General features: G+C 55.6%; 3 protein-coding genes across 3 annotated transcripts; 2 read left to right on the top strand and 1 right to left on the bottom strand.

The window, feature by feature from the left end:
* Window positions 1-60: 60 nt before the first annotated feature.
* Window positions 61-1328, top strand: F5144DRAFT_392328 (uncharacterized protein). The gene has a single exon (XM_066784727.1). It carries the CDS (start codon window positions 248-250, stop codon window positions 1205-1207), a length of 960 nt encoding a protein of 319 aa, XP_066638999.1. The 5' UTR covers window positions 61-247; the 3' UTR covers window positions 1208-1328.
* An 823-nt stretch (window positions 1329-2151) lies between these two features.
* Window positions 2152-3871, top strand: F5144DRAFT_586428 (uncharacterized protein). Its single transcript, XM_066789757.1, has 3 exons — window positions 2152-2802; window positions 2865-3279; window positions 3344-3871. Exons 1-3 carry the CDS (start codon window positions 2533-2535, stop codon window positions 3730-3732), a joined length of 1074 nt encoding a protein of 357 aa, XP_066638998.1. The 5' UTR covers window positions 2152-2532; the 3' UTR covers window positions 3733-3871.
* F5144DRAFT_586426 (uncharacterized protein) lies at window positions 3872-7300 on the bottom strand. The gene is made up of 3 exons (XM_066789756.1): window positions 7247-7300; window positions 6403-7154; window positions 3872-6335 (listed from the first exon to the last, which is right to left on the bottom strand). Exons 2-3 carry the CDS (start codon window positions 7044-7046, stop codon window positions 4325-4327), a joined length of 2655 nt encoding a protein of 884 aa, XP_066638997.1. The 5' UTR covers window positions 7047-7154; window positions 7247-7300; the 3' UTR covers window positions 3872-4324.
* Between the last annotated feature and the right edge of the window lie 6435 nt (window positions 7301-13735).

The following is a 13735-nucleotide window of genomic DNA, read 5'->3' as shown; positions in this document are numbered from 1 at the left end:
GGCTGTGTAGACTGGAAGGTCTTGGCCTTTTTTGGTCTCTGGTCTGCGCAACAACGGTTGGTTAGGTACCTAACTATTACTTGACGTATTTTTGAAAAAAACCACCTACCTTACCTAACTTAGCGCCGAGTCCGGTAATTGCCCCCAACAAAACGCTGCGGTAGGGTCTACCTCGAACTGAGAGAGAGCCCAATTCCCTTTGGCCACGGGACCAAAGAGACGAAAACTTCGCGGCTGCAAAGACAACATGCCTGAGCCCCGTCCCTCGTCCGAGGAGGGGCATGTGAACGAAACAGTAATAGCCATACGTGCGGCAGCCGCCGAGGAGCGACGCCGTCGTGAAGCGACCGAAGCCAAACATGAACCCACGGCAGAAGAGGTCGCAGTAATGCAAGCAGTCCGCGAAGACGTCTTATGCCTCGAAGCCCTCGCAAAACCCCCGAATCGCGACTTGCCGCCCAACGTTCGCGACCCCGAAGCGCATCGGAGGTCTCGCTGGGGGCTAGACTGGATGACATGCCGCTTCGTGTCCCCCTCGAACCACTTACCCCGCACATGGGGCTACACCATCCTGCGCACCACCTACACCCCCGACTCCGACGCCGCCGTCACCACCGCCGTCCACGCCCTCACGCACTTCATGCGCGCCATGGCGCGGCGCGAGTGTCGCGGCGTAACGGACCGCCTGCAGAGGCTCCAGCGCAGCCGCCAGCTGCCCGCGGGGGTGTCCACCACGGGCGATGCGCGGCCGTCGGATGAGTTTTACATGAAGCGCTTCGTCACCGAGCTCGTGGAAGACAAGGCTGGGCTTAAGCACGCCGCCGTGCCTGGAGAGGTGTGCGCCTACTTCCGCCGGTGGTCGCTAGCGCGGTTTGCGAAGGAGGAAAAGTATTTCTCGGCTGCGTCGCCGAGGCTGAAGTCGGCGATTTTGTTTGATGAGGAGACGGTGGAGCATTTGCAGGGGTTGGCGGCGGGCGAGTTGGATGGTGATCCGGAGGTCTCGGTGGCGGGGAAGGAGTTTTGGGTGAAGGCGGTCGAGGCGGAACCGGAGAAGCGGAATATGCGGCCGGGGCTGTCCGATTGTTTCCGCGTGCCGGTTGGGTTGCTGGATGAGTATTGGTTTGAGAGGGATCGGGCTCACCCAGCTTATGAGATGCTGTGGAAGGAGGATGAGCGTTTTCCCGGCGAGTTGCTCTTTACGACGTGATAAGCTTCTGCTGTTGTTCCTTCTCAGGGCGGGGGATATCGATGGAGCTGCGGTACAGGTTGGATCGTGGCCATTCTGTCCATTTTGTTTGAGAGCTCCGTAAGACCCTCAACATATGGCAAGTGTTGTTGGGTAATGTTATCTGCGCCTGGAGGTGCAGACGTTGTGCCCGTCCTGTGAATCTGCCTCCTCCTTTTCCTTGATTCCAACCTTCCATTGGACTGACATCAATCGGTAACACATGATGTCTCGTTTTCATGGTCCAGACCACCCGCATTGCGTCCAAGACACTGAAGTGCTTGCACTAGCATCAAGTGTAACTCTAAAATGCTGCCAGCACATGGTGTCGACGTTAACGAGCGAAGATTTCCATAGGCCAGCCCGTCAAGTTGGGTAGTTGTCGACAGGCGTTTGTGTGCGTTACAACGGGCGCTTGCGGGATACTTTCATTGGTTCTGTATCCAGCTGAAAGGCTGTAGACCGAGGGTTCATTGTGAAATTTCGCGGCTGATTCTGAGACAACTCGCGCATCCCGATGTTAGACATGAGCCAAAAGCGACGACCTCCAGTTGTGGGAAATTGTACCCCCTCAAATCAACCCTTCGAGCGATTCTTATCAACCCTGGATTTTGGCTGTAAAGGGCTAAGACCTTCAATCATGTGGTAGCAACCTATCTGGGGGTTGAACTAAGATGGAGGAGGCCAAGGGCACCAAGGAAGCTAGGAACTTTCGATGGCGGGAAGGTGGCAGGAAGAAACGCGGGTTGTCAGCATGTAGGTAGCACCGCTTGATGTATTGAGCAGGGACAGGAGGAATGTTGCGTAACCCATTCTTCAATCATCTACGTGTATCATTACCTCATCGGTGATATTGTTTGTGCATCTCAGCTGGCACGAGGCTATAAAAGTTCCTGAGCCCTGTTCAAAAAAGGACGAGACGCATTACGCCAGACTCAATTGCCCCGTTGCGGCAACACAACTTCAACGGGGCTGGTTCTGATTTGAGGGGAGTCAGCAGCGGTCATATATTCTTGACTGACGAAAAGTGTTTCTTGCATGCTCCTAACGACATGCGTCAAGTTGATTGGTGATAGTACGGCGCCTCCTCATCATCTGGCACCGGCAACCGCCCTTGCCGCCATCCAGTGTCTCCGTTGATGACAAGAAAAAAACAATGGAGGGACATGACTGCTGGACTTACACCATATAAACCCCCGGCCTTTCCGGCTTGCCTTGACTCTTCCTAGGCCATGAACCCAGACATCCCATGATCCATTCGCACCCGCATATCGAAGATCGGAATATTCCCGTCAGCACCCTCAACAATGTCCGCAGTACTTCTCCCTGACTCCCGTATCACCTCAATGGTGATGGGAAACGACATCTTTGCCTATGCACAGGCCTACGATGGCGATTTGTACCAGTTTGTCGGGGCTGTTGAGGACGGAGTGGCTTACTACGGCCAGAGGAGGAAGTCGGGCGTCATCATCGAGCGCTTGCGAGGCAGCAAGCCTGGCCCCAACGCCCCTAAGCTTTTTACGCCGCTTGCCGCGGTGTCGTTCGTGGATGAGCTCAACAAGCCAATGGCCGAAAAGGTACCGAGACAACTCAAAGGCAATCTCTTCTCCCTCTTGCCTCAACTGATCCGACTGTTTAGTTCGTCTTCTACTTGGATGACAACAATATCCTCCACGACCAATACTACAACTCGAGCACCAACAATGAATTCCAACACGGGACTCTGTCGAACTTGAAGATCCAATGTGCTCACTACTCATCCTTAGCCGCCGTCACCATCAAGGGCGATGTCGTGAATCACATGTGTTTGTTCTACCAGACCCCCGACAAGGACGCCTCCGTCAAAATGGTCAGCTTTGCCGGTTGGCATCGAACCTGGGAGCATGGCAAGGCCAACCTCAGAGACCCGCCCCTCTACGGCACCTCTTTGACCGCAGTACCTCCTCGCCCCGGCTACCTTGGTCGAGGTGGTTCGGACGACTCAAACAAAGGACAGCCGATATACTATCTCCAAATGGACAACAATGCCGTTGGTAGTGGACAGGGCACATCAGGTATGCAAATCTAACTCCCTCTGCTTCAAACTCTTCGTTATCTCCTAACATTTTGTACCCGCAGAGCCTCTCCCGCTGTCAGGCTACGACAACGACGGCAAGCCGGTGGCGTTCCCGCCTCACACAAGCCTTACCGCCGTGGACAATGGCTCGCAGCTCCATCTCATCTACAAGTCCCACTCCGGAAAGGTGAAGGTAATCCGGCTCGACCCCAACCAAGGCCTCCAAGTCCCTGAACTTTTCTTCCACGACCTCAACGTGGCGCCCAGGAGCTACATATCCGCATGCCTGGCCCCCAACACCGGCATCAACACCAGCATCGTCTTGTTCTACCAGGTCCTTGATGAGGTCTCCCGGAAGGTCCAGATGACGGCCAGGGTGGTGTCCAGGCCCGCAGCCGCCGCGAGTGGCACCCAGTGGAATGTGTCGGACAAGGAAATCCTGGGCGTGTGATGCGCATTTGTGGAATCCGGTCATCGACTTCAAGTCAACTGACACGGTTCTATGGGAATGGGAGGAATTGGTTTGGGTTATGCACTCCTTTACCGTAGCTGATCCTTATGGAGATTGTTTTCAACGCGAGCCGTTTCATTACACGACTCTCTGTCTGCCACTCTCTCCGCAACAGTGACTCGTAAATTACGGAGAGGGTGCTTATTCAAGCTCTACCTGATTGACACTCCTTCCTGGCCTTTGTGGATGAGGCCATCGCACGGTAACTCTAGATAGCTTCCCATAAGTGACGCTTTCACACCTAGCCGCCCTATACTACTCGCACCTCTTTGGAAATGCCAGGGCCCCTTCCACTCTCCTCCGGTAAGAGAAGCCGGGTGCCGGCCTTCCTGGATCACAATCCACTCTGACATTCCACATGTTTAATGAAGGTTAAGGTTGTCCCACACCTCCCGTTGTAATTAGTATGATCTAACCCCGTCGGCCTTAACTTTATCATGGGTACCTGCGTCATATCCAAGCCAACGCTACCTTAAATTGAACTCGCACATCAACACTGCTGGCTGAGACCCCATATTCAACCTAGACCATGTTACCCACAACGCTCTTGGCCTTCAAATTGTTCGCGCCAGTCTCGTATCATCTCAACAAGCGCTGCACTGTGGGGGTTGTTTTTTCGCGGGCCTTGCTCGCACGCCGCCATAAACGCATCACAGATCGCGAGTGCTTCCTGAAACTTACTAGCCCTGGCAAGAGCAAGGATTAAGTTCCACGCCGATGCGAGTGTTTCAAAGTGGTCGGGGCCCAAAGTTCGCTGTTTGGCCGCGAGCGTACGTCGCATGAGTGCTTCGCCTTCTTCCCGCGTCTCCTTTCTTCTAACCAACGCGCTGGCAAGGTGTGACTCGGCAATCAACACACGTATGTCTTCGGGACCATCGATATCGCGTTTCTCCTCGTGAACCAATCGATATAGCTCCACTGCCTCGGCAAGTCTGCCTTGATTCTCAACTGCTCCGGCTAGCAAAGCCGTGCAGTTGAGCACTAACAGCGACCGGGGCCCAATCGTGCGAGTTCCCCGCTCAATGGCTTCGCGTAGAAGTGTTTCTGACTCGATGTACTCTTCGTTTTCCTCCAGTGCCCCGCCGAGGTCACACATGCTATCGATGGTCTGTTCGTGGTCGACACCAAGTAACTCAGTGCGTAGAGCGAGAACCCGCCGACCAAGCGGAATGGCTCGGGCAGGGTTTCGGACTATGAGAGAGTGAAACCAGGCCACCTGCCCCATGCTTGCGAGGGTATTTACATCCCGTTCGCCAAGGTGGCGCGTCCGTAGCGCAACCGACTCCTCCAAGCGGGAGAGTGCTTCGTCGAAGGCGCTCGTCCAGACGAGGTAGTGGCCTGTAGCAACCAGGAGCTTTGCTCGTGCGAGGTCGATGATGCGTTGACGATCAGGAAGCCCCTGTGAACGAAAGTCGTAGGCAAGGGCGAGCTCTGCGTGTGGGAAGAGACCTTCACATAGGGACCAATATCCTGTGGGCGCGGCCATTTCGTCTGCCGGAAAGTGGCGACTAATCGACTGGAGTGCTACCAAAGCCCACCTCGATTCCTCTTTCGGGTTCTCATTCTGGAGCCACCATCTCGTTGCCAGCTGCACGAGGTGATGTGTGGTGAATACATTGGCGCTGACGCTCCCACCAGTGTCTAACAATGAGAAGGCGCACAGCGTGTCCAGCGCATCCTCAAAGTCGAAGCCATCCTCCTCCATCTCCTCGGTCTCTTGCTCCTTTGCAGCCACCCCCTCCCTGGCTTCGCCTTTTGGAGTGAGGAGTAGTTGTCGTGGAATGGCTTGATGTTGAAAGAAACTGAGCAGACACAAGAGGTCGGCCGCACGTGGGCTGTTGCTGCGGAGCCACTTGAATGTAATGGTCCATGTTTTGGCGACCGATTCGAGTGAGCCGATCTGGCGACCATGTTCGGCGAACTCAAAGGTGAGCATTCGCGTCCTGGTGGCATCACTCTGTCGATATCTTTCTAGATACTGGGGAATGGTCGTCCCCCGCTTGGATATGAACGATATGGCCTGGGTGATGGCAAGAGGGATATATTCCACCTCATCCAGCAGTTCGCCAATTGTGGTGTTGTCAAGTGGGCCAGGGGCACGCCGGAGTCGCTCCTTAACTAGTTGGTTTCCTTCTTGCGAGGTCATCTGGGGAATGGCAATGGGCACAGCTGGCGTGGCGAGATCAAAGGCGATGTCGCTCGTCCGAGTCGTGAACAAGAGCGAGCCGTGTGCACACGTCGGGATGCATTGCGATGGTGTGTTGCCGTTAGGTAGTGTGTAGTAGAAGAAGCTATCCTTGTCGTCGACGTTATCGATCACCATCAACCAAGGCTCTATATGAGTAGTCTGCAGCCAGTTCTGTACGAGGAAGGAAACATCGCTGCTGTTTGATTCGTTTCTTTCGACGAGGCCGCATTCGACGGCTATGCGTTTGTACGATTCCTCGAATCGGGAGATGGTAGCAGCGTTTACCCAAAAAATGGAGCATCGAAGGTTCCTCTGGCGGATTCGATGGCAGTACTCAAGGGCAATCTGGGATTTTCTTTTGACACGAGTATGTAATCAATATTCGACATCGGCAACTAAGCGATGGTGCGTGGGAAACTCACCCGATACCGCCCAAGCCCCATAAAGCCGCTCTGGGCTGCACGTCCTCCTTGACTATGAGAGTCGTATCTATCGCCTTGAAGATTTCCTCTCGCCCGACGAAGGAAGAGTTGCGGTCGAAGGGAACTAACCACCAAGTTTCCGGCTTCTGTGTTTCCGCAGCAGTACTCGCTGGGCCGGTAGTAGAAACAACAATTTGGTGGAATGTGAGTGTTTGAATGTATTTGGTGAGACTTTTTGCGAGTTCTTCAACCTTGGCGTCGCTAGCCAAGCTGGCAACAGCCTTCCATCCGCGCCCAAACGAAGATGCGCCAGGTGACGGCAAGATCTTATCAAGCAGTTCATCCAGTTGTTTGACCACCTCTTGGCATTCATTTATTACCAGACACACAGCGGCTGATGATCCACTGTCTCCCTGGCCACCCTCACGGCTTCTCTCCTCAATTCTCTTCAGCCCTTCAATGATGAGCGGCAGCTCCGTCATGATCTGCCTGAAAGCTTTGGGAGCCTGATCCACATTGGCGCCGAAATCCGCCAGGCGGCTGACCACCTTTAAAGCGAGCTCAATGAACTGCGCGGCTGCCGCGGCCAGGGAGAGCGCCGAGATAGGATCCATGAAATTTGTCAATAATAGAGGTAGATACATTAGGTAGGTACCCAGAATTGAAGTCCTATAAGGTAAGGTAAGGACCCAGGCTACGTGCGGTATGGCATCAATGATGTCTCGGTACCTAAGTGTTTAACCCCGCAAGCACTGCCCCAGATCGGCGCGCGGGTTACACACCCCCGCACTCAGGAGTCAGCCTTCGGTAGGCTACAGATTCTGACAGGGTCGGAGTTAAATACCGCTAGCACCTTGCTCTTACGATAAGTTGAACGGCACACCCTATACGTAAGCACTATTCGCCTCTTGATTGTATTCTACCACTTCAGCATCATACCCCGCTAAGGCCCTTCTTGGGTCCTGATATAAAAGCGGCGAGCGCTCACCCGGCTCAACCGCGAGTGGGGCGGAGCCATAAGCGCAAGAATACGAAGTAGGAGGATGAGAGCTGAACTAGTAGTTGGGTCGGTGACGACCAGTGAATCCTCAGTGTGCCTGGAGGAACTCCAGGTTCCTTAGGGCGAAAATGCCATGGCCTGCTCTAAGCACGGACCAGTTTTTTCTCCACTAAAACAACCCTGAAAAACGGTGTCATTTCTAACCTGTACTGTCGACTTCTCACTGTAGAATTTTGGCTTTTTCTCCTTTTCGACTTCTCTCTCGAGCATCTCGACGTCTGGCGTCATCTGCATTCTGCTTCATCGAATTAGCATCTCGCGGTTGGACTTGGCGGTGGAGGTGCACGGACCGTTGTTGCTTTGATCTGGCCAATCAGATCGCCAGAAAAAAGCCGCTTACCCCCACATTGGCATCAGGGCCCCTGTGACTCGCTGCTTCACTCGTGCCTTTGTGTGCCTCCGTCGCGCAATCCTCGACAATCACGAACCAAGATATCAAGTTTCTGTCAAAAAGTGGCGAAAATGAGGTTTTAGGGTCGACATCTATTATGGGTTGACTATTACTACTAGAGCGACGTACCCGCATCTTCGTCAGCTGCTTCAGTGGCCTGCGCTAATTCGGCCATGGCGTCCCATTCCTGGAACCACGGTTCGTGCCTGTGGTCCTGCTCGAACCGCCGTCTGGTTTCCTCGCCCTGTCGTTCCAGCTTGAGGATTGCCGCCTTCATGTCTTTATCAAGCACGTTCTTCGGCTCGATAAAGTCACCGCGCGCCGGCTTCCGGAACAGATGCAGCCCGTCCCAGCTCTGCGCCCTCGACAGCTGCACATACAGGCTCATGAAGCTAGGTCGAGTCGCCGTGCCGCCAAAGTGGACGCCTTTGAGGTTGACGAGGACGTCCGAGAATTGTTTTCCCTGGCTCTTCTGATCTGTCATGGCGAAGGCCGGCGTACAAAGAGGTCCTGTTCTATGGGTAACCCGCCGAAAACCCGGCTTGCCCCTCCATCTGCCTTCCTTCCCCCGCATTTGGCTCGGGATGGCGACCGTCTTGCTCTTGATCAAGATGGTGCCGTTAGGGAGCCCGGGGATGGCGAGGTCCGCGCTATCGTCTGACTGAAGGAGGACGGCCACCGGCGGTCCAAGATGAAGAGTCACGTCACTGGCGAGGGCAATGGTGCCGGCAGCAAGGTCGGGAAAGATGTCGACGGCCTTGAAAGGTGCGCCGTTGACCACCTTTAGCCCGACAAACTGGTTCCGAGTCACCACCACCGGCATCCCTTGAGCGTAGAAGAACAGGCCCGGGGTTGGCAGCTGGGAATCGTCTCCGTAGCGAAGCACGCGGCACAGCTCTTCCACACTTAGTCGCTTCCCCGAATCGGTGTCATGCTTGGCCACAAAGATGGAGATGTGTCTGCCGTGGGCACGAGCCCACTGGACAACGGCGGCCATGTTCAGGTCCCACCGGTCTTGGTTCAGAGGCGTAATGGCTCTCAAACCATCTACGAAGGAGGACTTGCACGACGGTGTATAGACGCGGTGGCATAGCCGCTGGAAGTCTAGCTCGGTCTGCTCGCCATTGCGCAGGCGCCGAAGGAAGCCCCGCAGCTTTGGACAGCCGGCTGCGCGGACCTGTTCGCGGAGGATGACAACGGTGGTGAACTGGAGGAACAGCTTATGTGCAGCTAGGTGCCTTGCAGCGCTCTCTGGTCTCTGTCCGCCGCGGTCCCTAGGCATTGGCAAGAGGAGGCTGGTCTGCAGAACGGGGTCGAACTGGAAGAAGTCGCCGAAGAACAGGACCATTGGGATCCCACCAAACGGGCGATGCTGGTCGTCCCTGTACTGCCGCAGACGGCTGTCTACCGCCGCGAGCGTGAGCCCGCCCACCTGGCTGATCTCATCGACGATCAACATGACCATATTTTTCCAACGCAGCTTTTCTTCTTCCGATATGTTCCTTGCAACCTCGTTCTTGCCCTCGAATCCAATGTTGGTCGCCGAGTGCAGCGTCACCCCGCCGATCAGCGCGGCCGCGTTGCCGCTGGCGCCCGTCAGGAGCAGTGTATGGAGACCGTCCTTCAGCCGGAACATGTCGTGGATTGCGTGGATGACGCGAGACTTCCCCGTGCCGCCCTCGCCGCCAACGTACTGGAAGTGCTGCCGGCCCCCCTCTTCCTGCAGCCGCGTGCCGCGGTCGTCAAGGAACGCTGCTGGTAGTAATACCGCCAGCGACTGGAGCTTGTTCAGGGTCCAGTGCCTCGTAAGACCCAAGGCGACATCGACATACGTTGCGTAACGACCGAGCTCGAGCTGCATCTGTCCGCCCGGACCGACTTCGTCCGCTAGTCGCTCGCCTCTGTGAGTGTGCCGCTGTGAGCTCCGATGAGACCCATCGTCATGCGCAGAAGACGGATTCGTTTGCCTGCCCCGGATAGTTGCTGTTACGCTACTGTCCTTTTTCTTTTGGACCTTCAATATCGCGTCAATCTCCTCGCGGCTGGGAAGTCCAATGCCACGGAAAGGCGAATCTTGGAAGTCCTGCAGCATGGTATAGAAATGGCGACCGCGCTCGGCGGCAGTGCTGTCGTCCTGGCTTGGGTCAACTGCTCTCGCTTCTTCGTCCAAGCGCCTCAGGGCCGAAGTCGCCGCCACATCCCTGATCTCGCTACCTCGGACCGCGGACAAGACATCCAGGAAGGCTTCGTAATGCTCCTGAGGATTGATGCTCTCGACGTTCGCCCCGACGCCGTCATCGTCCCCCACCCGGTCGCCAAAGTCAAACTCGTCCATGACGTCCTCGAATTCCTATTCCAGGCCTTGGAGCTTTCGATCAGCACGGGCATCGTCCGCCGAGACGCGAAGCAAAGCGATATTTCGAACATGCGAACGTATTCGAGCGCCCAGCTGCCCCTCAAGCGACCGCCAAAGTCCTGGTATATCGTCCGCTAGCTCGCCCTGAAATTTTTCCCATGGAACAAAAAGGGCAAGATGCAACACTGCGTTTCTATACGTAGAGGGTGTAAACTCTCTTGCTCCACATACCAGCGCCGTGATACCTACCTCTTCACCAAATTCTCATCCTGTTCGTCGAACTCATCCGTTAGACGACCGTCAAGGATGGGTACTGCCGTCTTATGGGGCATTCGGAGACATTGGACCCAGCCTTCACAGATTGTCGCCGCCGGCGGGAAACGAATTGACATTGAGCTTGGGCCTCTGCGATGGTGGCGTTCCTTTTTCAGAACCACAAAGGACACGTAGTCGTAGAAACAAAGATGTGCGAGGATTGGGCCGCGGTGCTTGTACGCTTCCAGGTAAGGAAGCTTGAAGCCGTTTGCTTGGAAGTAAACATTGTCTGGGTGCGGCTCTTGGCCAAGCATCGACAACGCTTCTCGCAGACCGGCCCATTGTCTAGCGCAGGCCCAGTACAAGGAATTGAGATGTATCCAGGTCCAGTCAGACACGTTGGTGAAGTCTGTCTCAAAGCCGAGCAGATAACCAAGGACCTCGGGCTGTGAGAGCTCTCTGCTCGTGTGGATTCGATTTGCGACTCGTAAGAAGAACGATCTAGTGGCCTCTTTCATCGCCGACCACGCACCGGGGTCGTCTGGCTCTCCTTGCTGCTGCCGCGCCGTATCCAGCAACTCCTCCGCATAGGCTAGCCGCTTCCACATCGGAGCGTTGAGCTTCGTGGCGTAGTTACAGATGTAGTAGACGAGCGCCAGCCCCTTCTTCCGCGTAAGGATTGGTGATATGTCAATGTTGTGCCGAAGACCCACGGCCATACTCTGGTTGTACTGATTGACCATCTGATGGTCCCTCTTAACCTCGAGCAGGCCGTCCTCCGTAAAGCTGGTCTCTGGCACTAGTTTCCACGGAGCCCGGAACCGACACAATTGCGCTTTGCGCTTCTCCGCGCCCGACCTGAGAACTTCCTTGAACGAGTATTTCACACATGTAGCGGTGTGGTGATGGACCTGACAGCGAGACGCCACGAAGTTGGCTTCACGCTCAAACTCCCTTGAGAACCACTCCGCATCGTGCATCAACTGGGGCTGTACTATAGTGGTCTTCCTACCACTCTCGGTTGCCTCTTTTGCCAGGGTCTCGTCCAGGGTCGCGGTGAATACGTCATCCACGAAGCCCTTCACTTTGGACCGGTATTCCCCCTCGTCGGGATTGGCCATATCGCGGACGAGATTCGCCAGATCCAGGTTCCCGTCCAGCCACAGCAGGCCATGCAGGTGAAGGGCCCCGCGGTCGTTCGTCTCTATCGTGGCGTAATAGTGACTCACGTTCCCATAGATGGATGGCCGTCCGACACGGACGTAGTGCTCAAAAGAAGAAGGAGATCTTACGGAAAAAGAACAACGTCGAGCTGAGAGGATCGTGAACTGACAGCGTCCTCTCCTGCAGCGTCGTGGACAGTGCGCTGAGAAAGGCTCTAGCGGCCTCGCCATCTCGCCCCCTGTGCGCCGCGAGCTTCAGCTTTACGGGGTTGCTGATGTCGTTTGGATTCAGCGTAAACCAGATCGCTGTGAGGCCAAAGGCCACGATCATGGACCGGATTTTCTTGCGCATCGCCATTCGGCTCTCGTTGGATAGTGGGTGCCGCCCACCGTACAGAGAGAGCTCCTTCATGAGCGCCAGAACGTCCTCATCTGTCGTCTTTCCCGTCTCGGACATCTCCTTTTGCGCGCTTCGCAACCGCTCCGGCGTCAGCCTCCGATGGATGCCCTCTATGCGTCGAAATGCGGATCGCTGGAAGCGCCCGTTGGCAATCCACCGGTTCCGGGACCTTGCAAGAACATTGAATATGAGAAAACCAAACACGGGGTGCTGGGCAAAATGCCCACCGTGGCGCTGCAGGAAAACTTTGGCCCATGTTTCCAACGTCATATCCCGCAACAGCGGATTCGCTGAGCCTCCCTCTTCGTTACGGTCCGCTACCCGTGGTCCCCCACGCCCAAATGGGAAGCAACAAGGGAACGTCTTGGGAAAATAATCGGGTGAGAAGGCGTCAGCGAACTCACTACCGCGCGACACCCGAACGAACGGCCGTTCCGAGGAACCATGAACCTGCATGGACGGTGCGTCGCCGGCCCTAGCCTCATGGCGGTCGTCAGACTCGCGCTCTGCTTGTAGCTCCAGACTGATGAATTCTAGCTTTTCCTGCTCTGCGAAAGCGGCCTGGTCGTCAATCGAAAACATGGCCGAAGTGCGTAGCTCAAACACCCGCTCCTCCATTTCTTCAGCCATCACCTCCTCCGAACTGGCGGTGGGTGCGCTGGGCGTTGGCTCGGCCGGAACAGGACTGCGCTTAGATCTATCTGCTAATTCCGTCGCAATATCCTCAACGGTCGGTGGCTCGACCGGGAGATCCTGTCCTCGATCGGTCGGCGGCACGATCTGCGCTGTCCGGATGCTCTCCTCTGCAGTCTCTTGCTCTCTCACCATCCGTTGGTACGCCAAAGACGGCACCTGGCTGCCGCCCTCAAAGAACCAACTATCCATCTCTTTCTCGTTAATCACAATGTCCGCGTAAAGAGGATTATTCAGCCGCAACCACTGCAATGCCGTGCGAAGAGCACTCGGTCGGACGGTCAGCAGCTTGCTCACATCCAGTGGCTTTGGCCGCTCTAGACCGGTCCAAATTACATGCACCTGGTCCAAGGCTGATACGAGTGGATGCGGTAAGATGTTGACCGCCAAAGACTCCACGTCGTTGGGGAAGACCGAGATATGGCCCACGACGTGTTTCCGATACGTCGAGCCTGTCTTCTGGCCACGTTGCACGTTGAACTTGGTAATGAACCCGTAAGCCGCATTGAGTGAGATGAGCTTTTCCTCCAAAGGACTGAGGTCTCGCAATTCCGTTGGGTATCGATGCTCGCAGCCGGTACCCATCGTGCTACCCATACATGACTCCGGGACCCGACGTCGGTCGAAAGCGGCTCGACAGGTAAAGCAGACCGGCACGACATTCTCGCCATCTTCCTCCGGAAAACACCTCTTACACGCCAGAAGACTCGTCATGACTGGCTGGATCTCCACAGGGATCGCCTCTTTCCAGTTGACATGGTCAAGGTCCCGTGGCTTCTTCTTCATATAGCAGACGGAGCACGTTGCTATTTCCATGGTGCTCTCGTCATGAAACGCTTTCAAGAACGACTGCACGGTGTCGACTTTACGTTCTGATGGAATAGGGTTGCACCAGTCACGGCGAACTGAGGCTGCCTGTTTCTCTTGGAAGGACTGCTCCGCTGCCTGGACCAGTCGGTCTAGTGCTTCCCTTTGCTGCGCAATCATCTCCGCAGATTCCAGGCCAGTATCCTCT

Source organism: Chaetomium tenue (genome assembly GCF_020726465.1).
Source record: "Chaetomium tenue strain MPI-SDFR-AT-0079 chromosome Unknown F5144scaffold_7, whole genome shotgun sequence".
NCBI classification, from domain to species: Eukaryota; Fungi; Ascomycota; class Sordariomycetes; order Sordariales; family Chaetomiaceae; genus Chaetomium; species Chaetomium tenue.
This window is presented reverse-complemented; position numbering and strand designations above follow the sequence as displayed.